The sequence below is a fragment of the Podarcis muralis genome, chromosome 7, assembly GCF_964188315.1.
Source record: "Podarcis muralis chromosome 7, rPodMur119.hap1.1, whole genome shotgun sequence".
In the NCBI taxonomy this organism is placed as follows: domain Eukaryota; kingdom Metazoa; phylum Chordata; class Lepidosauria; order Squamata; family Lacertidae; genus Podarcis; species Podarcis muralis.
Genome location: NC_135661.1, coordinates 4,197,462 through 4,221,508, shown reverse-complemented (window position 1 = coordinate 4,221,508; position 24,047 = coordinate 4,197,462). Strand labels below are relative to the sequence as shown.

The following is a 24,047-nucleotide window of genomic DNA, read 5'->3' as shown; positions in this document are numbered from 1 at the left end:
ATTCGAATCCTCCCTCAGCCACCTGAAATTCAGAAGGGGGCCTTGGGCCAGTCACACTTTCTCAGCCTCGCCTTCCTCATGTGATTGTTGTGAGGGATAAAATGTGGGGATGAAGACACAAGACACATTGAACTCTGTGGAGAAAAGGTGGGGTAAAAAGGCAATAAATAAATTAAAGCTCCTTCCTGAGTTTGTGCTGTGAGGTTTCTTCTTTGGTTTTCTTGCTTTGGGGCTCTTTCCCCCGTCTTCCAACCACCCTCCCTTCAGGCTTCTCTTTTCCAGTTCTTCCTGCTCTGTGTACTTCCTCTCAGACTCTTCACTCACACTCCTTAGCTTCCCTACATTCTGAGACTTCTCCCTAGTTCCTCAGCTTCCCATTGTGTGAGGTTTTAATTCCCAGCCAAACGGACCACTTTCCCTTGCCTCACAAAAGTTGGACTGCAAGCTGCTAGATTCTGTGAGCAACGGAACATTCTGAGCCTCTGCACCAGCTCATCCAGTCCGTCTGAGGGGCCTCACAAGTGTGCTCCTGCGCACAGAACGGTGGCTGTGACTTTGGTGCCAGCCCCTGGGGCAGGCGGTCAGGGCCCATCCTTGGATGCACCACAGTGAGACTGTCCTCAGTGACCCCAGCTGTGACGGAGCCTTACTCTCGGAGGCTGGCTCTTTCTAAAGCTAAGTTCCCCCCACTTTGCTGCCCGAGCAGCTTCAGCATTTGCATCAAATTGCAGCAAAGGAGTTTTGTGTTTCTGGAAACAGGCCTCCTTGCCAGTAGCTGCCTGGCTCGTTCAAAACTCGTCTTTCCCACCATCAAATTTGCTAAAAGTGGGAGATCAAGATGGTTGGTCAGAGGGAGCTCTATGAAGGTTTCAGCTGGCAGAGGGGATGGCAGAGAGGAAGCCAGGAGGTTGGGAGAAAGCTCTGCTGGCTGCTCTCTTTCAGCTTTGTTGGAAACAAGAGGCACTTCACCTATTGCAAAGCCAACACAAGAGGCTCGTCTGTGCAGGAAACAGGCAAGCATTCACCAGCCTTGGGTCCTCCTGATGTTTTGGACTACAGCTTCCGCTCATCCAAAACATCTGCAGGGGACGAGACTGATGTAGAACGTCATGTGTGACAGTCTCTCGCACACACGTTTTTAGCTGTGTGTGCATGCATGTGTGTGTTGCCTGTGGCAATCGGTAGACACATGCATTCTTTTAATGAAGGATGGCAGTGGCTTCCAGCCATGGTGGCTTCTCTCTCTCTCTCCTGTTGAACGTGATCTGCCTCTGAGCACATGTGGGGAAAGCCCTTTGGGACTTTCCCTGGGCATCTGGCTGGCCATTCTGAGAAGAGGATGCTGCACTAGATGGACCATTGGGCTGATCCAGCCAAGCTGAGGATGATGGCCATCCACGTGGATGGCTTTCAAGGAGGGTTAGACTCCTTTATGGAGGGCGAGGCAGGCAGGGCCTTTCCCTGCTTGTGATTCCCAGCAACTGGTGCCCAGAGGCATTCTGCCTCCAGCAGTGGAGATGGGGCAAAGCAATAACAGCCGTTGACGCCCTCCAGGAAAAGAATCACACTGCCAGGGAAGGGCTATATCCAGGGCTCACTAGAGTCACGAGCCTAGAACTCGCTAGAGGTTCCAGCCCCTCTCTGGTGGGCGCCATCAAGGGAGGTGTTCCTGGTGAGTTCTGGCACCTCTTTTTCTGGATAAATAGCCCTGGCCCTATCTCAGCAGCAGAGCCTCTGCCTTCCATTCAGAAGGTCCCAGGATCAGTCCCTGGCATCTCCAGGTGGGGCTCAGAGTGTCACCTGCCTAAAAGAAGCACTGCTGCTCAGACAATACTGAGCTAGATAGACCAGTGGTCTGATCCAGTATAAGACAGCCTCCTCCTGTGTTCCTAAATGTCCCTCCCCTGCTTGGTGTGATTTGTTATTATTTATTTACCATATTTAAATACTGCTTTTCAGGTGGATGTCACCAAGCAGTTTACATAAGACTGTTATTAACTACAGTGGTACCTTGGGTTACAGACGCTTCAGGTTACAGACGCTTCAGGTTACAGACTCTGCTAACCCAGAAATAGTACCTCGGGTTAAGAATTTTGCTTCAGAATGAGAACAGAAATCGCGCAGCAGCGACGCGGCAGCAGCGGGAGGCCCTATTAGCTAAAGTGGTGCTTCAGGTTAAGAACAGTTTCAGGTTAAGAACAGACCTCCGGAATGAGTTAAGTTCTTAACCTGAGGTACCACTGTATAGAGTGGATGCAATGTAGTAGCAAATGCTGCAATCCTAGGCATGTGTCTCCAGACATTAGTCTCTGTTAGCAAAGTAGCTGGAATAAAGCAGACATAATCCAGGGAGAAACTGCTAACTCCCAACAGACTAAAATCTCCAGCCAGTCAAAGTCTGCTTCCAGCCACACCAGCAACAGAATTAACCCCATAAGTCACACAAACTGAACAGTCCCTGCTGTTGTATTTCCAACTATCTCCCTGTGTTCAGTGGGGCTTACTCCCGGGCAAGTGCACACAGAACTGCTGACTGAGAGTCTGAGCTGTGGGCCAGGAAGTCCCTGCTGGTTGGCGCTGATAGGACTTGTCACCCAAAGCATCCTTAGGGCACCATGTTGGTGGAGGCTGGAGGGTCCCAGGGTCGGATTCAGTTTCAGGCAGCTTTAGCAGTTCATAGCCATGAGGAGTTAATGAACAATTCCCATTATGGCTTTGAAGATTAACAAAAACCTAAGTATGCTTGGCTGCCTCTGCTTGCATTCATCCCTTGTTGCTGTTCCTTCTTGCTTTAAACTATAAGGTCCTTGGGGCAGGGTCTCCACCAGGGATCTATCCTCCTGTTTTCCTGTCTCTCTCTTTACGTTTGCTTCTCCTGCTTTGTGAAAATGGCTAAGTGCATTAGAGGGATCTTCAGTCAAATGCCCGTGTCTAATCTAACATCAGGTTCATTTCTTAATTCTGCTGGCAAGAAATAAAACAGCAGCAACTGATGGATACTTGTGGAGTAATTCCGATTTTGGAAGCTGGGGCGAGGGGGAAAGAACAGCACGAGACTCAAGGAAAAGACCTGCAGAGCAGGCAGCCGTGAAATCTTGGCCAGGGATGAGATGACACTTAGCAATGCGCCAAGCCACACTGGTGCTTGAGGGGTCTTGACTGTAGAGGCGCCATTTTGCCATTAGGTGGAAGTGTTGAGTTTTCTTGGTTTGAGGAAGATCGCTTGGTGCTAAGACATAAGAGCCCACATCAGGATGCACTTCTGAGCGGCTGGTTCCAGGCTAGATTCCATGGGCTAATTGTCTGTGAGCAGAGAGCGGCATTGAGGCTGGAAGAGCCTTAGCTCAGGGGGAGCATCTGCTTTGCATGCAGAAGGTCCCAGCAGGTTTAGTCTCCGCATCTCCTGGTCCAGCTGCAAAAGACTCCCTGCGTAAAACCTGGAGAGCCACTGCCAGCCAGTGTAGGCAGTACTGAGCTCAGTGGGGAAATGGTCTGACTCTGAATAAGACACTGTCCTCTGCTCTTGGGTGGGCTAAGTTAGGAGTCAGGCAACTTCCTGATGGGACACGCATGAGAAGCTGTGCATTTCGCCAGAAAAGGCGGCAGGAGTTGGCTTTGCTCTGGAAGTGGGTTGTTCTGACTTCTAGCTTTACTTTAGACTGGATTTTTGTACAGTAGGGCTGTGATCTCAGCTTCTGGTTACTCAAACCACAATTTGGGGCTCAGGATTCTTTCATTCTGGGTGTATGTCTTTTGCACCAGGCACCATTCAGAAGAGCTTGGGGTAAAGAACTTAAGAAGAGCCCTTCTGGATGCAGCCGTCTTGCCCAGCATCCAGCCAGATGCCTCTTTGGAGTTTCTGGCCTTTGAACTCCATGGGTCTGTGCTGAGCACCTGCTCTTTGCTGCAGTCCAAAAAACGGCGAGTTGACACACATGCTGAGTACAGCACCAGACGTCTTGTAGCTGATAAATTTGTCTGCTTCATGAAAGGTGGAATTCTCTAGAACCTTTCCTTATCAGTCCAGTGCAGAATTATGTGGAGTTGGGTGGAACTGCTGGGTGATGGCATCTGTCTGGGAAAGCAGCCTGAGCTGCCCTGCTATGTCCATTGCACTTTGCAGCATTTGATGCACAGAGGTGTTGTGGTTTTTATTTTATTTTATTTTATTTTATTTTATTTTATTTATTTTATTTTATTATTTTATTTTATTTTATTTTATTGCTGTTCCATTCCAAGGACCTTGGGATGCAGCTGGGGTTACTTAAAGGGTGACTTGGAAGCCCTGATTCTTTATGTGTTTTGTTCTTTCCTCCCCTTGATCTAAAACATAGTTCAGGCCATCAGGGTGGGGAGGACCAGGGTGAGGAACGCTGTCATCCCCCGTCAGATTTCCAGTCTGCAGCCCATATCTGCCTCCCCTTGCTTGATATTTCACTTGTGGTGCCTGCTTTCACTTGAAGTGAGTTTAGAAGGCTGCTGCCTCTGTGCTACAAGCCCTGCTGCTGGTCTGCTGAAGGAACAAGCCTTAAGGCAGCCTTTGCCCACCCAGCACCTGCAGGAGTTTTGGACCCCATAAAGGAGCTGGTGGGAGTTGCGGTGCACCAGGTTGACAAATGCTGGCATGCTGTGGCGGGTAATGCTGGGTCTCTACCCTGAACCCTCCGGCTTTCTCCAGGCTCCCCCAGCACCTTTGCCACCCACGGGCCCTTTTTTAAAATCCCGCTTTAAAAGTCAAGGTTGGCACTGATGCAAGCCCAGAGAGTGTTGTTTTCTAAATCCTGCAGTGCAGTCCAGAGATCCAGATGCCAAATTGCCTCCATTACTGGATCCCTGGAGTGGCCTCTCCTTGCAGAGTCCATCACTAAAGGCCATAGCAAGGTCATTTGCACGGAGGGGAGCCTCTTCCTTAACATGCCCTTGCATCTCCAGCTTAGACTGGAACAGACCCTGGACTGAGACAGATGGGGAACCTCAGCTCTGCAGACGGAATAGGGCAACTGGGCCTCCCTCTCCAGCTCTGGCCACACCCTTTCTCCCAGAGCACACTGGCCCTGCTGCCTGTCCTTTCCTGTGCTTTTTGCCAGGCTGCAACATGCTCTGGAATTGTGATGTGGGCTCTTCCCCTTACGAGGTTCTTCACCTACATGCCTGGGATGTTGATGCGCATGTCTGTGTGCACACAAGCACCCCACACGGCAGGGGCAGCAGCTGTCATGCCACCAGGTGATGCTGGGATCCCCCTCCCCGCAGCCCCAGTCAGCATAGCCAGGGGTCAAGGGGGATCGGTGTTGTGGCGGCCCACCAACCTCTGGGTGGCTTCCCTTTCCACACTGCAAGCCCCAGGTCTGTGGAATAATGGAGCAAGCGCCATCCCAGTTCTACAGACTCTGTCTGGAAGTTTCTGCTTGCGGTCCCTCCTCTCCAAAATACTCTTCTGGACCCCAACGATGCAAGAGTTTGCCGAGCCTGTGTAGTGGAGAGGAACAGAGACAGCGAGAAAGCCCATGTGGCATAGTGGTGAGATTTGAGCATTGGGCTAGTTTGTGGGCGATTCTTGGCCAAATCCCTCCTCCTCCAGTCGTGCTCACTGGATGTCCCTGGGCCATTCACTGCCTCTCAGACTAACCTACCTCACAGGGCTGTTGTGAGGAGAAAACAAGGGAATGCGAGAAACATGTGTGCCACCTGGAGCTTGGAGGAAAGGAGCATACAATGCATACAAAGATGATGATGATGATTATCTCCTTGTACATACATTTCATGCCAATGTACAAAATACAATAAAATCAGCCCCAAAGCAGTTTAAAACAGCACAGGAAATAATGGCAGTTAAATTAAAAACCTTTCTTTCTTTCTTTCTTTCTTTCTTTCTTTCTTTCTTTCTTTCTTTCTTTCTTTCTTTCTTTCGTGATCCCTCATAGCCATGTAAGATTGTCTTCCATAAACACGGTTTTAACAATGAGTCCCTACGTGACTGTGGAGGCCAATTCTGGATCCACATGTCCTTTCACAGTGGGGACATAGGTTTCTGGGTAGGAGTTGATCACAGTGAGGGTTTGCCAAGTGTGCCTTCCTCTTAGCACGTTTCTCCCTTGCGTCCTGAGTTCGAGCGTCTGAAGCCCACGACACCTTTGGTAAAGGCTGTTCTCCAACAGGAGCACTCGCAGGCAAGTGTTGTTGTTATCTCCTTGTACATACATTTCATGGCAAGGTAAAAATACAATAAAATCAGCCCCAAAACAGTTTAAAACAGCACAGGAAATAATGGCAGATAAACTTAAAAACAGTACAGAGCTGACAGCTGTGGCAGAGAGTCAAGGTGAGACAGTCTGTTGGAAGAAAAACGTCTTCAGCTGGAAAGTGCAGTTTGTGGGTTCCTGTCACATCTGGACAGGAATGCTGTTCCACAGAACATGAGCAGCAACACTAAAAGCCCTGCTCTGAGTTACTGCAGAATAACCGCTTGTGGGATCTTCGGAACTTGCAGGAGAAGCTTTTTCTCAGACCACAGTGATCTACTGGGGATAAAAGGGATAAATCTCAAGTAACCTACTTTGCGAAGTATTGGAAGACACAAGATTTACCCACTCTGGAAGAATGGCAGATGAAGGTAATAGACTATATGGCACTGGCAGAAATGACTGAAAGAATTCGAGACCAGGGGAGAGAGACGGCGAGAGAAGACTGGAAGAAATTTAAAGAATACCTTAAGAAATACTGTAAAATTACTGAATGCTGAATGATATTGATTTTGAAATTAAGTGGTTGTCAGCTGTAACGATTAAGAAAAAGGGAAGAAATTTGAAGACTTAAATAAAGCTAAAGGAGGGGATTTGCTGAAAATATTAATAGAAATTGGAATACAGTAAGGGAAGGTATGAGGAGGTCAGGAAAGTAAGGTTAAGAAAAAAAGGGAAATGAAATTATACTTGTTCTGTTTTCTGTATGTTTCTTTTTTTTCTTTTTGTTTGTTCTATTCCTCTGTTTGTCTTTATGATTGAAAATCTAATAAAATTTCTTTAAAAAAATAAATAAATCTCAAGTAACCTAGTCTTGAGCTGTATAAGTTAGTACCAACTTGACCCAGTAGTGCTTGGGGGTGGGGGGAGTATTGCCTACAAATGCATATTTTAAGGACATTAAAAACACATTATATTAGGCGGGGAATGCTTGCAAAAATGTGTACATTAGGAAAAACTCTAAGCAGAAGCTTAAAGAATAAATGGATCAAAAACTGATGTGTAAATGTGGGGAGCTACACTGAAGAAATCGGGAAAAGGAGTTGGGAGAAGCCAAAATTGACCGAGTTTGCCCATCCCTGTTTGTGCAGGAGAATCTCCCCTGGACAAGAGCTGAGCCCCTGCCTGCCCCTGCTTTAGGCACCAGAATGCCTTGGCCTGGCTCTGTTTTGCTTGTGGCAAGCTTGCCACCCAGTGATTCCCCTGCCTGCTGACCGGCATTCCCCCTGAGGCCCTGGCACCTGCATCTCTGCTGACACCCCCCCCCCCTGCCGCCAATGGGTTGGCAGCCAGCAGCCGCTTGTTGCTGAGAGGCAGGCAGCTATTAAATATCCCTGCCTGACATAATGATGGCAAGAAGAAGAAGGAGAAGCGGAACATCTTCCATTAGCATCTGGCTCACCCTGCAGCGGCCACAGAGGCAGGAGGAAGGCAGCCTATATTTTTAGACAGGATGCAACGCAACTTTCCGGCTCACCCAAAGGTGGGGAATAGCTAAGGGAGGAAGAGCGAGAGAGGGAGAGATTGAAGCTGGGCTCAGGTTTCGGCTCAAGCGCTGGGCTATGGCAGCACGGCAAGGGAAGTCTGGGCCAGGCAGTGCTGTGAGTATAAAATGTGCTTTTCCTTCGCACAAAGCCTCCTGTCCCTCTGCTTTCACCCCCCCCCCCCCGCTTCTCTTGCTCTGGAAATTGCCTGCCTGTCAGAACTGGGGGGTGGAGGTGGGGTAGCATTTCAGCCCTCAAAGTTCAGTTTGCATGTTGCTTCACATGTACTTATTTATGTGTCTCTCGAGGGCAGGGGAAAGCTCACACAGAAGGGGAGAGTCCATCTCTCCCCCCCCCCCCAGCTGACATACCAAGCCACCCTTTCCCCATTTCTGAGTTGCCTTACAGGCCTCTGGAGTGAGAAATTCCCTTTTGGCTCTGCCTAGTTGTTTGGACCTTAGGACAACATGTAAAGTTCAGGCCAGAGGGTGGTGGCAGCTGCAGAGTCTTGTCCTCCAGCAGATAAAAAACTGAGCAAGCAGAAGGGCCTCTTGAGTGAGATGGGCGACTTGTCTTAGACAAGCTCCTAAATCCATTTCTGCACGGGGAAAACAAGCAAACTGATGTACTCCTCTGTCCACGTTTAGTGAGCTTTCCCCTGGTCCTCTTTCCACCATCTCTCTCTCTCTCTCTCTCTCTCGCAGTCACCCTTTGTGGGGCCACACTCACTACTCTGCATGGAAGGGCCAGTGTTCCTGGGTTGCAGCTGCTCCAGTAAGCCTGAGCAATGGCATGCAATCTGTGTGTTTGCCTTCAGATGGCTGAACTGCAAGCCATCCTACCCCTGTGGTTGCCCAGCGCAAAGTGAGGGACACCCCCTCCTCTGTGCATTGCAGAGAACTTGGGGGCAGGAGAGGTGTGTGATTTACATGGAAACTTCAGCTTCCTGAAACAAATCACAAACCAAAACACACACTTCGGCAGTTTGCAATGCAGTTCCCCAGACAAATAATGTGTACCACGATGCATACTTACATACGTGAAAGTGTGCATGTAAATGCATATATTAGTAAGACTAATATACAAAAAATGCATTGTGGTAGAAAAATTTGTTTGCAAATTTTGTTAGACAAAATTGCATACAATTATGCATATGATGCATATATACAAAGTGGTATATACAAATTGTGTAACAGTAATATATATATATTAAAATGCTGATGAATTTTCATGAAGAATCTTTTTTTAAAAATTGCAAACTGATGCAGAAATGCGGAGAACTTGGAGCTGGAAAAACTAGTGAAATAAAGGGAAATTGGGATGCTCCTCCTCCTAGGGCCAGAGACTGCCTTCCGCCAAGGGCTCTAGCATACTCTGAGAGGTGCGGGTGGGACCAAGCTCTCTCTCCCCACACCTCCGCCTTTCTCTTTACGCCACAGCCTTTGGAGATACTCGGAAGCAGCTGGAGAGATTCCTGCCACTTCTGAAAGAATCTGAAGCGAAGGGAGAGCCTGGTTGCTGTCTTCTCCTGAGTCCTTTGCAGGTGCCAGAGGACTTGGATGAAGAGCAGGATGGAGTGGTCATCGTTGACCCACAAGCAGTGGCTTCAGTCGAGGCCAGCCAAAATGTCTGAGGCCCCCGGAGATGGATGCATCCCATAGGCCTGTAAGAGGTAGACCGTTCACTTGCAGAAGGCCTTCTCCCACATTTGCCATTGTGGGGCTTCGTGATGCCAGAACAATATCAGGGTGGCACACCTGCCAGAATCTCACAGATGCTGGCATCAGAGGCCTTCTCTTGGGTACTTATAATGGCCCAAGGATCACTCACTACCCGAGCACCCTCCCTCCATCCCTCCCACCTGATTTGCAGAGGACCCTCCTGCACTTCGAAAAGAGCAGCTGAAGCTGAAAGAGACGATTTTGATGCGCACGTGTGGTGGTGGGGAGAAACTAAGGGCTATAGCTCAGAGGTAGAGCATCTGCTTTGCATGCAGAAGGTCCCTGGTTCAATCCCTGGCATCTCCAGGGAAAGCTAGGAGAGACTGTCTGAAGCTTTAGAGAGTCCCTGCCAGTCAGTGTAGCCAATACGGAGCTAGATTGACTGACTGTCTGACTTTGTATATGGCAACTGCCTGTATTTCTGTGCTGGAAGGGTGTGCATCAGGACGGAGAACCTCAGATACCAGGGAAGTCCTGTGCCCCTTCAGACTCCTGGGGACCTTCTTCAGACCAGATCTCTTCCCAGGCCACACCATCCTCAGGCCTTGCTTCTCACCCTCCTGGATTGCTTGTTGTCAACTCTGGCTTGCCTCAAAGGGGGTGGGGTGGGGGAGGGGTGTATAAGCTATCCTACTGTACAAAAGTAATGTTTTAATTTGTTGCTGTACCCATGTTTGCCTCTGGCTTGCCCAACACTGGCATGTGGCCTCCAGAAGATTGCCTGGAAGAGAATGTGGCCCTTTGGCTGCAAAAGGTTCCCTACCCCTGGTCCGCAGGCTAGCACCATTTCTTCTAAATACTCAAAATAGTAATAGTGGTTGACCAGGTACCAGTGGAATAAAACAGAGGAGGGAAGGGATCTGGACACGTCATTCTGGAACATGAAAGGGCCATTTTATGAATGACCCAAAGAGGCTGGATTGGTTTGTGCCAAATGCTAATTGGCAGTGGTGAGGCTGCCATTTGGATTTTCTGCCACATGCACCCAAATGCCTTCTGCTGGCCTTATAGGTCGTCGCTTTTTAGGAATATGGGAAGCCGGTCCCTCTATTTGTCCATGTGCTGCAGGGATAGCAAGACATGATGTTCCCCAGATGTTGCTGAACTCCAGCTCCCATCAGCCTCAGGCAGAAGCCCATGGTCAAGGATGATGGGAGTCCAGGAACTGCTGGAGGGCAACAGACTGGCTGCCATTGATTTGGTCCAGTGTTGTCTATTCTGAATGGCTGCATCTCTCCAAGGATTTAGACAGAGTTCCTTCCCTTCTTAGGAGAAGGAATGGAGCTCAGTAGCAGAGCATCAGATTGGCCTGCAGAAGGTCCCTGATACAACCCCGGCATCTCCAGGCCAGGCTGGGGAAGATTCTTCTCTGAAACCCCGGAAAACTGCTGCCAGCCAGTGTGGATTATGGGGAGCTGCCCTGTGGCCTTCTAAATGTTGCTGGACTCAAACTCCGATCAGCCCCATCTAGCTTGGCCACTGGTCAAGGAATTGGAAGTTGTAGTCTAGCAACATCTGGAGGGCTGCAGGATAGCCAAACCTCATGTAGACCATAGTGAGCTAACCAAAACAGGAATCTGGCTCAGTGTACAGCAGCTTGCTGTCATCACCTGCTTCCTGACCCTTTTACCTGGAGATACCAAGAGTTGAACGTGGAACCTTCTGTTTGCAAAGTGGGCTTTCGACCGCAAAGTTAGGGCTAGTACCCAAAGCTGAGAGAGCTTTGATTGTCACTTTAGAATGGATCTAGTACCCCTTCATGGATCACTGCCTTGCCGTGGCAAAGGGGCTTGAATAACTCAGAGAAGCTATGAACTATGCCATGCAGGGCCACCCAAGACTGACAGGTCAAGGTGGAGAGTTTTGACCAAATGTGATCCACCTGGAGCAGGAACCAGCAAGCCATTCCAGTATCCCTGCTAAGAAAATTCCATGGACAAAGACAGCAGGCATATAAAAGTTATGACGCTGGAAGATGAGCCCCTCAGGTCAGAAGGCGTCCAACATGCTACTGGGGAAGAGCGGAGGGCAAGTACAAGTAGATCCAGAGCTGATGAAGCGGCTGGGCCAAAGCCGAAAGGTTGCTCAGTTGCAGATATGCCTGGAAGCGAAAGGAAAGTCCAATGCTGTAAAGAAAAATATTGCATAGTAACCTGGAATGTAAGAACCATGAACCTGGGTAAGTTGGAGGTGGTCAAAAATGAGATGGCAAGAATAAATATTGACATCCTGGGCATCAGTGAACTCAAATGGACGGGAATGGGTGAATTCAGTTCGGATGACCAACATATCTACTACTGTGGGCAAGAATCCCGCAAAAGAAATGGAGTGGCCCTCATAGTCAACAAAAGAGTGGCGAAAGCTGTACTGGGATGCAATCTCAAAAATGATAGAATGATCTTGATACGAATCCATGGCAGACCTTTTAACATCACAGTAATCCAAGTTTATGCACCAACTACTGGTGCTGAAGAAACTGAAATTGACCAATTCTATGAAGACTTACAAGACCTTATAGAAGTGACACCAAAGAAGGATGTTCTTCTCATTATAGGGGATTGGAATGCTAAAGTAGGGAATCAAGAGATAAAAGGAACAACTGGCAAGTTTGGCCTCGGAGTTCAAAATGAAGCAGGGCAAAGGCTAATAGCGTTCTGCCAAGAGAACAAGCTGGTCATCACAAACACTCTTTTCCAACGACACAAGAAACGACTCTACACATGGACATCATCAGATGGGCAGCATCAAAATCAGTTTGATTATATTCTCTGCAGCCAAAGATGGAGAAGCTCTATACAGTCAGCAAAAACATGACCTGGAGCTGACTGTGGCTCACATCATCAGCTTCTTATAGCAAAATTCAAGCTTAAACTGAAGAAAGCAGGAAAAACCACTAGGCCGGTAAGATACAATCTAAATCAAATCCCTTATGAATTCACAGTGGAAGTGAGGAACAGGTTTAAGGATTTAGATTTGCTGGACAGAGTGCCTGAAGAACTATGGATGGAGGCTCGTAACATTATACAGGAGGCAGCAACGCAAACCATCCCAATGAAAAGGAAATGCAAGAAAGCAAAGTGGCTGTCCAACGAGGCCTTACAAATAGCGGGGGAGAGAAGGCAAGCAAAATGTGAGGGAGATAGTGAAAGATACAGGAGATTGAATGCGGATTTCCAAAAAATAGCAAGGAGAGACAAGAAGGCCTTCTTAAACGAGCAATGCAAAGAAATAGAGGAAAACAATAGAATGGGAAAAACCAGAGATCTGTTCAAGAAAATTGGAGATATGAAAGGAACATTTCGTACAAAGATTACCATAATAAAGGACAAAAGTGGAAAGGACTTAACAGAAGCAGAAGACATCAAGAAGAGGTGGCAAGAATACACAGAGGAATTATACCCCGGGTAGTGTGGTTGCTGACCTTGAGCCAGACATCCTGGAGAGTGAAGTCAAATGGGCCTTAGAAAGCACTGCTAATAACAAGGCCCGTAGAAGTGATGATATTCCAGCTGAACTATTTAAAATTTTAAAAGATGATGCTGTGCTACACTCAATATGCCAGCAAGTTTGGAAAACTCAGCAGTGGCCAGAGGATTCGAGAAGTCTACATCCCAATCCCAATCAGTCTACATCCCAATCCCAAAGAAGGGCAGTGCCAAAGAATGCTCCAACTACCGCACAATTGCACTCATTTCACATGCTAGCAAGGTTATGCTTAAAATTCTACAAGGCAGGCTTAAGCAGTATGTGGACCGAGAACTCCCAGAAGTGCAAGCTGGATTTCGAAGGAGTAGAGGAACCAGAGACCAAATTGCCAATATGCCCTGGATTATGGAGAAAGCTAGAGAGTTCCAGAAAGACATCTACTTCTGCTTCATTGACTATGCAAAAGTCTTTGACTGTGTCGACCACAGCAAACTATGGCAAGTTCTTAAAGAAATGGGAGTGCCTGATCACCTCATCTGTCTCCTGAGAAATCTCTATGTGGGACAAACAAAATTTAAAAATGCCTGCTTCTTGGGAGAAAAGCAATGACAAACCTAGACAGCATCTTAAAAAGCAGAGACATCACCTTGCCAACAAAGGTCTGTATTGTTAAAGCTATGGTTTTCCCAGTAGTGATGTACAGAAGTGAGAGCTGGACCAGAAAGAAGGCTGATCGCTGAAGAATTGATGCTTTTGAATTATGGTGCTGGAGGAGACTCTTGGGAGTCCCATGGACTGCAAGGAGATCAAACGTATCCATCCTTAAGGAAATCAGCCCTGAGTGCTCACTGGAAGGACAGATCCTGAAGCTGAGGCTCCAAGACTTTGGCCACCTCATGAGAAGAGAAGACTCCCTGGAAAAGACCCTGATGTTGGGAAAGATGGAGGGCACAAGGAGAAGGGGACGACAGAGGACGAGATGGTTGGACAGTGTGCTCGAGGCTACAAACATGAGTCTGACCAAACTGCGGGAGGCAGTGGAAGACAGAAGTGCCTGGCGTGCTCTGGTCCATGGGGTCACAAAGAGTCGGACACAACTAAACGACTAAACAACAACAACAAGTGCCCTCTACTTGCCGCCTCCATTTTGTGGCCCCTGGCTGCATTCCAGGAAGAGTCTACCCTATCTTTGCATATTTCACTGTGCAAAAATGGGTGGAGTTATTTCCACCCTTTCAAGCAGTGGCAAGGAGACAGTCCTTCTGCCCAACCCTCTTGGCTATGTTGCCACCAGCAGAAACCCTTTAGGGTACAGTCTCTGCCAGCAATGGCCCAAGATGTTTCGATACCTGAGGTGAAGCAGACGATGGTGCCATCCTATGACTAAAGAGCGCTAAAGAGCAGGTTTTTTGGGGAAAGTGGCACGGCAAAGGCAAAAATGGTTGGACTCATGCCTAGAAAGCACAGGACAAGCAGAAGCACGGATGAGCCCTAACAGGAGACATGGCAGAGCTGATGTGTGGTTTGGAAAAAGTGGATGGGCAAGCCGAACTGTGGGCTTCACTCCCATGGGAAATAGAGATGGCCTTAAAAGAAGAGTAGACAAATTCTTGGAGGATCAAGCTTCCCATGGCTGTGCTCTCAGGCTTCCCATAGGCATTTGGTTGGCCAGTGGGAGAAGAGAATGCTGGGTGACGTGGGCCATTGGCCTGATCCAGAGGGCTCATCTTATCTTCTGACGACAGGACAGCGTCCTTCATTGTAATGTAGGCTAGCAGGCTAGTGCAGGGCAGGCTGCGTGGCACAAACACCTCTGCCCTCCAACATCTTGCCCTTAGTCCTCCATCACTTGGCTGCCCTCCTCTCCAAGCACCCGCTGCCTGAGGTGGCTGCCTCACCCTGACCAATGGCAGGGCTGGCGCTGTTGTCCGCCATTCAAGACCAGGGGGACCAGTCCTGGCATGAAATACCATGGGGTCATAAGGCTCTGTCTCATACAGAGTCAGGCTGCTCTTTCATCTAGCTCAATATTTATCTGCACTGACGGGCAGAATGGAAGGTGGTCTTTCTGCATGCAGAGTCAGCAGCCCCTACTTAGCTTTTAGGCATGGAGGAAGCGGTCTTAAAGAGAGCCAGACCATTGGTCCTCCCATCTCTATAACTGAGTAATGGGGGGGGGGGGTCCTTTCCCAGCCCACCTGGAGACGCCAGGGATTGAAACCTGGGATGATGTTCACGCAACAGCCGTGTGCTCTTCCCACTGAGCTGTGGCTTTCTAGGGCCTTTGCACAAAGCCTGCCTCCATTCACAAATCTCTCTCCTCCCTGTGGTGCCAGCTCTCTTTTGCCTCTCCCCTCTCCTGGACTCGAGAGGCCTCCTTTTCTGGGCCAGGGTCCCACATAGGAAGTGTGCAGTTAATTATAGCCAGAGCATCTTGGTTATCTCATCTGCTCGGACACCTGCCTGCTCTACTTTCATTTTGAGAAGTGTAAGGGGGGGAGGGGGGTTTCCATTCCCAAAGGCTTATGCAAGAGTTCAAATTTGGGTAGGGTCAAGCTAAGCAGCAGAGAAGGGACCCACGTCCGTTTTCAGTGCTAAATGCAGGCTGCTGCTCTAGTCTGCGGGGTCTGCCCCTCCTGGGTCCGAGAGGGACACTATTTCCCTTTGAAGAAAGCTGAAAGTGGCTCTGGAGCTCCTCCGGATGACCTCTGCTTATGGGGCATGACTCGCTTGCATAACGTCCGTGTCCAGTTTTGTCTGTGTCCTGAGCATTTTTTCTGATTTGTTGTGGGGCAGACATAGGACAGCAAGCCTTTGTCCCTTTTTGCCTGTGCTGGGGTTGCACATCTTCCTCTTAACCATTCATTAATTCCACACTTATCAGTGCATTTCCTTGTCAGTTTTCTAACAGCAAAGAGTCCGTTTGTTTGTTTGTTTGTTTGTTTGTTTTAAAAAGTGGATTTGTTGTGACAGAGCACTTTCTTCCCCTTTGAATTGCACAAACCTCAATTTCCCAGCATGTGGTTGAATACCTCCAGCAAAGTGCTGATAGTCTGGAGGCGACCTCAGAGAGGCTTTGCTGCCCAGGCTGTGCAGGTGCTATTTCCTTTTGTCCTGCTGCTGTCTCTGGACAAACTGACTTAGCAGGTGTCTGAAGTGCGGGTGGGCGGGGGGGAGCATACTGTAAAACAAAGATCAACCATGAGGCCTCTCTCAGGCCATCTTTTACATCCACTTAAAGAAAACCATAGGGTTTGCACATAAGCATATTGTACAGCTTTCATGTTTGCCAAGGGCTCCAGCAAACAAACCAACTGCCTGCCTGCCTGCGAGCCTGGGGAGCTGCTGCCTGTCAGTGTAGGCAGCGATGAGCTAGATGGATCAATGACTCAGCCAGATCTAATCAGCCAGATCTATGGTTTCAGCTGAAAATCTATTAAGTTTTTTTTAAAAAAAACCACCCACTGGGAAAGGAGGCACGAGGCTCTGGCAGCACGCTGGAGTCCTCCTTCCTCCTTCCCAAAGCTGGGCAAGCTCTTACTGGGCTTGGGGAAGGAGGCACGAGGCCCACGTCCCAATCTTTCTTGGCTGAACTTTGGAGGGTTTGCTGTAGTCAGCTATGATGCCTCTACCTGTGAACACCTGGGGAAAGCTGTAGGCAGGCTGAATGCGATGTTTCTGAAAGAGGTGAGAATTACGGAACAGACACATCACTAAAACTTAATTTAAACAATGTGAGATTTGGTTATCATATCTTGTTTATAAGAATGTACCAATGTTATGTTTGTTTTTCATTTTTTGGAAAAAAGATCTGGTCATGTTCATGAACTTACGTGCTAACTTTTCTATTTACCCTTTTTTGTGAGCTGTTCTGGGCAGAATATAGGTAGTGTGGGATATAAATGCTAAAAAAAGCAAAAAAAAAGAAAGAAAGAAAGAAAGAAAAAGAAAGGGGCAAATGCATCTGTGGAAAGGCTGTAGTTCAGCGGTAGAGAACTTGCATTGCACACAGAAGGTTCCTCATTGGATCCCCAGCATTTCCAGGTAGGGCTGTAATCGGGGTGCCCTGGGACAAAGGCAGAGTCCAAGGCACCTCCAAAGAAAGTGGGGCTGTCCCACTTAAGACAAGGCAATTGGTAGGTCTGCTACAGCATGTCATTTGTTGACTGCATTGTGAGTGCAAAATCAGCCCACGGTCAGCTCTTGCGATAAAAACAATCTGCTGTGTCAGCCTAAGATGAGAGCTCCCACTGCTCACCCCAAATCAGGACATCCAGCTCCTTCTCTGCTTAGCTGGTCATTGTGGCCATACAGAGTCAGGTGGTCCTTTGGTGGACCTGGCACAAGGCAGCATCTATCTCCCTATGAATTTCTGAGTTAGGAATACTTAGGCTGGCATTATGGATATTGTTGGATTTAGGAGCTTTGGAAGGGGAGAAATCCCTCTGAGATGTAAAAGCACAGTGATCAGTTGCAATATTGCCTTCAGTTTCATCAGCATTTCATGTTTTTGTTTAAGGCATCTGTTGGTTTTTTTTTAAATAAAATGTTAAAACTTAAAAACTTGCCAAAAACTAAATACAAAAAAACCCAACCTGTTTTGTTTTAATTCTAATTGGATACTCTGAAGCAGGAGGGGGGAGCCCTCCAAGCATCCCTGGCGAGCCTGGCCAGTGGATGGGGGGAGCTGTAGTTCAACGATGTCTGGAGGACTCAAGGTTCCCCCTGCTTGTTTTGAAGGGAAGCCCCTGACCTCCACAGGGGAGCTGAGGAAGGACACCTCTTGCGGAGCTTCGTGTCATAAGATATGCAACGCTTCTGCTGAAAATGGAGAAATTAGATTCAGTTTACATTTAACGGTAGTAAACCTACCGAATCAAAAAAAAAAAAAAAAAAAAAAAATTCCTTCCAGTAGCACCTTAAAGACCAACTAAGTTAGTTCTTGGTATGAGCTTTCGTGTGCATGCACACTTCTTCAGATACACCGAAACAGAAGTTGCCAGATCCTTCTATATAGTGAGAAGGTGGGGAGGGGTATTACTCAGAGGGGGGTGGGAATGGGTGATTGGCAGATAGCTGTGATGAGCCTGTTGACGACTCTTAACGACTGCAGTAGGTCTTACAGGAAAAAGCAAGGGGTGAGAAGGTGAAAAATGGCTTTGTCATGTATAGTGAGATAAGAATCCAATGTCTTTATTCAGGCCAGGTGTCTCCATGGTTTTAAGTTTGGTAATGAGTTGCAATTCAGCAGCTTCTCTTTCCAGTCTATTTCTGAAATTCCTTTGTAGTAAAACAGCTACTTTGAGATCTTGTATAGAATGTCCTGGGAGATTGAAGTGTTCTCCTACTGGTTTCTCTGTCTTGTGATTCTTGATGTCAGATTTATGTCCGTTTATTCTTTGGCGTAAGGTTTGGCCTGTGGACCGAATCCACACTCTGTGAAACAATATGCAAACTGAAGCACAGCTGTTCTTTAGCATTTGTACTTTTCTGAATGTCCTCAGTGCAGTTCTCCAGACAAGGAATGCGTGTAAAGATGCCTATCTTTGAGATCTACAGGAATAGGTCGGTATACAAATTTAATAAAGAAATAAAAATAAATATTGTAGGGTAAGTGTAAATAGCATAGAAAAGTGCATTATATTTGGAGAAATTACTTTGTAAAAATGTGTGTTTTAGTGGTGTGGGGCAGGGAAACTTGCTGCTTAGTGATATCAAGACATACAGTGAGTGGTGCCACGTGTTACGGAGGGGGAGGGGAAAACTTGGTGCAGTGGTACCTCGGGTTACATACGCTTCAGGTTACAGACTCCGCTAACCCAGAAATAGTGCTTAAGGTTAAGAACTTTGCTTCAGGATGAGAACAGAAATCGTGTTCCAGTGGCGCAGCAGCAGCAGGAGGCCCCATTAGCTAAAGTGGTGCTTCAGGTTAAGAACAGTTTCAGGTTAAGTACGGACCTCTGGAACGAATTAAGTACTTAACCCGAGGTACCACTGTACGTGCATTTGCCATATTGGGCGGCAGGTCTGTGCTTCTTTTAACAGTGTTCTTCCCTCAGTCAAAATGCTGGTTAGACTTAGAAGGGTTTGGCCTCGCCTTCCCTGGGTGCTGGCTGGCACCAAGTCCTACTCCCTGAGATGCTAACTTTCTGTGTGCAAGGATTTGTTTGTTTTTGTGTGGAGGAGCAATCAGGTGAGCCCCCATCTGCAGTCGGAATCCCAGATGCTGCTTAACCACATCAGCGAGAGCTGCACTTCAGCTATTGCAGGTTAGCCCAATACACCCACTAACAATGCCTCTTTTCTTTCCAAGGCTGATGCTGCGACCAGCTTCTTACGGGCGGCACGATCTGGAAACTTGGACAAGGCTCTGGACCACTTGAGGAATGGTGTGGATATTAACACCTGCAACCAGGTAGGCCATGAGCTCTTCCCTGACACCCCCTGTCCTTGGTCCACCAGCTTTTGGCTTGGTCTTGATGGATCCAGCCATGGGCTTGCGTTCTGCCCTTGGTGTCTAATCAGATGCTGTTCAGGTGGCCTCGTGGTCCTCCAGCTTGCGCCAGCTGCGGTGTCAGGTAAGAGGTAGAAGATCAGCTCCCTCGTTTTTTAGAGCTCTTGAGTTTCCCTCATTCTTCTGCCAGGCAGAATTTTTCTTGCAGTCTAAGCTCCAGAATGTGTGAAGTAATAATAAAAAGAGCACCCCTGGGCATGTGCAGAATATGTTTCACTCACTGCTGAATAACTATGGCTTGTATCTTGTACTTTCATGTTGTGAAGCGCCTTGAGATCTATTAAATACAAATTTACTAAAGATAAATAAGTAAAAAAGTAAAATAGATAATATAATTAGTGCACATCCAGATGGCTTGAACTTTAGGGATTGTGTGGAGGGAAGAGAGACATTTCTTGCCATGGAATGCATTCTGCCTTAAATAATCATTTGTAAACATATTTATTACCACTATGCATAAACTTAAAAAAATAATAATAGAGCTGTTTATAATTGTACATAAAACCAGGCAGTAAAAATCATATAAAATGTCAAAATTAGAAGCCAGCTGACTATTGTGGAAAGGTGTTTTCTTAATTGCCTGACGGAATAGAAGTGTTTTCGCCAGGAGGTTAAAAGTGGAAACAGAAGGCACCTGCTGAATCTCTATGGGCAGATTATCCCGCAGTCCTGGGCCCGGGACCCTAAAGGCTTGGCTTCCTGCTGTTGTCAAATGATCCCCACCAACTCGGTAGACGACCAGTGATGCTCCTGCAGATGCTCAGTGACTGGGCTGTAAGGGTTCAGGCGATCCCTGAGGTAACCTCAACCTCAGTTCTTCAGGGCTTTCAGGGCCTAACCAGGAAAGAGTTAGGTGGCGTAGCCTCCTGCACAACAGGGTCGCACAACTGCATGGCGGAAGTTGAGTACAGAATTCTGCATCTTCATTTCTCGAGCTGAAGGAAAATGTCCAGGATTCCTGGCCTGAAAGAGGGAACCTTCTGGATCTGTGTGGAGCTGCCCAGTGTGATGAACAGTCAGAGCTGCTGGTCAAAGGGTGCCACAAGATTCCTAGGTTCCAGAGTGACCTTGCCCACCCATTGGCTCTTCTTGACCTGGATCATGGCCTGGGCAAATGATGTATCAAGTATAGAAACAAGGGAGTCGTGTAACACCCAAATGTATCCCTCACCACATCCCTCCACTTTTACAGCTGGCCCTGCCCACCCTGGCATGTGGCCCCAGAAGCTTATTCAGAGGGAAATTGTCTGAAAAAAGCTCCTTACTATTGCAATATGCCCCTGGATGTGAGAGGGCTTTCCTTCTTCCTGCCTCACGCGTGAGCTGTGTGGAGGTGCTCAATAAACAGAATGCCAGACTAGACAGGCCTTTGCTCTGTTCCAGCAGGGCTGCTCTTATGTAGCTAAGAAGACATCTGGCAGTTTGTCTTCTTCCTGCCTGCGTTTGCTTCTAAGGCGTGTGTGCAAGAGAAAGTCCAAGCTACAAGGTGACTTTTGCAGGGGAAGGATTTGGGCTATTTTACCTGCTGCATAAAATATTCTGGAGAGGGCTCTTCCTGTCTCCCAGAACCCAAACAGACAAGCCAGAGTCCTTCATTAAGGGAGAGCACAAGAGCCAGCGCCCTTGGGGAGCCCATTTTGCATTCCCCACTGGCAGGCTTGCAGGCGAGGTGGGGGAAGGGCCTCCACAGGCAGACGGTGACTCACCTGGCTCATCCCCAGAGCCACTTCTGGGCTGCTTCAGCCTGCTGATGGAGTGGGCTTGCATGGAAACCAGTTCTCTGCCGTCTCTGCCCTGCATGCCCTGGAGGCTCTTCCAGGGAAATAGTTGCTGGAGCTTACAAATAGGAATCTTGGTGTCACAGCGCAGTTGGGCACGGAATGCCCAAAGTGAGGAATCAGCTCTTTATTGTCAAAAGTGCACTTAGCATGTTAGGGAAAGACATCTCCATCCCATCTCTCAGCTGCTCCCAGGTGTGCACCCAATGAAGCAGCTGCCACAACAGAGAGGCCCAACCTCCCACCTCCGCTTATGTATCTCGCCCACCTGAGCTGTGTGCAAGCAGGTGAAGGCTGCGCCAGCATGCAACCTGTTTCTGCTCCTCCCTCTCCAGTCCTTGTCTGGTCCTGGGAGACAGGGAGCAGGAGAGGTGGGAATGTGATCTGACTCAGTGGAAGTAGCAATCGGGCTGAGTACTACCCCCACTGTCACAAAAGCAAAATTCCTAGTTATTTTCAAAACAAAAAAAATTCCTTCCAGTAGCACCTTAAAGACCAACTAAGTTAGTTCTTGGTATGAGCTTCCGTGTGCATGCACACTTCTTCAGATACGATGAGTTATTTTCAGACAGCTTCAGGTGTGCTTACCGTTCCTTATCAGATGACGCAGCAGGAGGGGGGGAGGGCGCTGTTTTTTCCTTCAGTAAAAATTGCTATGTTCTTTTGCCCCACAGCCCCTTACTGCCCACCCCTACCTCCAGAACTCTGTGGAAATGTTTAGGCGGCAGTACTAGGTATAACTAAGGACTGACCCATCCTTCCTCTTGCCTGCTGCTTTCCTTCTTCAGCGCTCAGTTGACACAAATGGCAAATGGAGGCTTTCCACAAATTGCTGTTTGCTCTGATTTAGCCCTCAAGAGTGGGTTTTCCATGGGAAAAGAGCAGGGCAAGGGGAAAACCAGTCAGACCTGTGCCTGGAAAGCACAGGGGAAACAGAAAGCTGTCCTTTCTTGGCATGGGAAATGCGGAAGTTTGGGCAAGTCCTAAGGCGGCTTCTCTGTTCCTATGATTCCTATGATTTATTTTGTGCTATTTATTGATTGAGTTTGTATAGCACCCTTTATCCATAGATCTCAGGGCCATTCACTACATAAAAAATGCAAGATAAAAAACACAAAATACGTGATAAAAACAAAAACAAGCCAATAATGCCCCTCCTCTATCCCTGGGCTCTCAAACTTCCTGGAACAACATCAGAACATAGCAAGAGCTCTGCTGCATCATCCAGTCCAGCATTTGAGGCCATCTGCAGAGCCAAAGACTGTAGGAAGAGCGTCTTGGCACCCTTTTCTCACAACGGACGACTTGATGTCTATGGGGTGCCTGCAAGCAGGGCCTGAGCAGCCCAGCAGCCTTCCCCCTGGTGTTTGCTAGCAACTGGTGCTCCAACACATGCTGCCTCCAGCAGTGGAGGTAGAAACATAGCCACCCAGGCTAGTTGCCATGAGTAGCCTTATGCCCCAGGAAGGTGTCAATTAAGGCCATCCAGGTTGGTGTCCATCACTGCCTCTTGCGGAAGCACATTCCACATAGGAGCTCTACAGGATCAGGCCAATGGCTCACCTAGTCCAGCCTCCTGTTCTCTGAATGGCCACCCAGAGAGATGCCCATGGGAGGCCCACAAGCAGGACCTGAGTTCAGCAGCTCCCCCCCCCCCCCGTAGTTCCCTGGTTCTCTTATAGTGGCTGGAAGATAGCCATCATGGCCACTAACTAGACATGAATCTGCCCAATCTTCTTCTCAAACCATCCAAGTTGGTGGGCATCACGGCCTCTTGTGGGAGTAAGTTCCATAGTCTAACTCTGCGCTGCGTGAAGAAGTCCTTCCTTTTGTCATTTCTGAATCTTGTAGTATGCTGAAGTTGCCGAGAACTCTCTCTTGGAGATCCCTTGTCCCTCTCACACAACTGCATTTCCAGGAGAGGGGAATGACTATGAAACCAGGTCTTTGTGTCTGCCGTGTGGAGATGTGGCTGCATGTTTTTTACCGAGTGGCACGGCTCACTTCTCTTTCCCTTGCAGGCTTCCTAGAGTCATTACTCCCTTGACTCTGCTAGGGAGACGGTGTGAGCATTTCACACCTCTGGTGTGTAATTAACCTGCTTCTGAGCTCATGTCAGGAACATGTCTGCCCAAAGTACAGCATGAGTTAGAATGCAGTCAGCAACAGAGAGGCTTGCATTTCTCTCAGACAGCTGGAAGCAGTCGGCTGTCAACCCTCCCCCCTTTCTTGACAATGAAATGAAGGCAGCCCTGTTTAGGGAAGCTTTTAATGTTTAATATACTTTTGTATTTTAATATTCTGTTGGAAGCCACCCAGAGTGGCTGGGGAAACCCTGCCAGATGGGCGGGGTATACAAATTATTATTATTATTATTATTATTATTATTATTATTATTATTATTATTGCCATTAGCAGAGGGTAGGCTGGAGAGGAGCCAACTCTATCAAGAAGCACAGGGAGGCTCGGAAGGCAGGAGGGTAAGCATTCCCTCACCGGAAGAGGAGGCAGTTAACCCCATGAGCCCAAGGAGTAGACAAATAGGGAAAATATTAGACAGAAAACAAACCCAGAAACATAAGGGTCATAGGTTCAGAATATTCTGCAGATGCAGGAAGCAGTCTTCAGAAGGGTCAACTGAATCGTAAGAGACAGATTCTCGGCTAGAGCATCAGAGGCTAATTGTTTGCTTTGCAATAATTACGACTTGCGTGCTGTGTTATCAAGACGGCAGCCTGGGCTCCTGACAGCTCAGAGGTTATGTGACCTTGACCTTAATGCTAGGACCTTGGGCTGCTTTGGGCCACAGAGGTGCATGTTCTGGACTAGCTCTGACCAAGCATCTTCAATGAGGAGAAATTCCCATTCGGAACATATGTGTG

General features: G+C 48.0%; 1 protein-coding gene across 12 annotated transcripts in view; it reads left to right on the top strand.

Moving 5' to 3' along the window:
• ANK1 (ankyrin 1) overlaps positions 1-24,047 on the top strand; it is a 187,178-nt gene that overhangs the window by 66,367 nt on the left and 96,764 nt on the right. For 11 of the 12 annotated variants that reach the window (XR_013393533.1, XM_077931048.1, XM_077931047.1 and 8 more), the window contains exon 2: positions 19,187-19,288. Coding sequence is in view for 11 of the 12 variants with exons in the window: in XM_077931048.1 (XP_077787174.1) it covers positions 19,187-19,288 (102 nt within the window). In the remaining variant the exon portion in view is untranslated. Of the gene's footprint in view, positions 1-7,751; positions 7,844-19,186; positions 19,289-24,047 lie in introns of those variants that run through there. The other variant, XM_077931052.1, reaches the window with a different exon arrangement.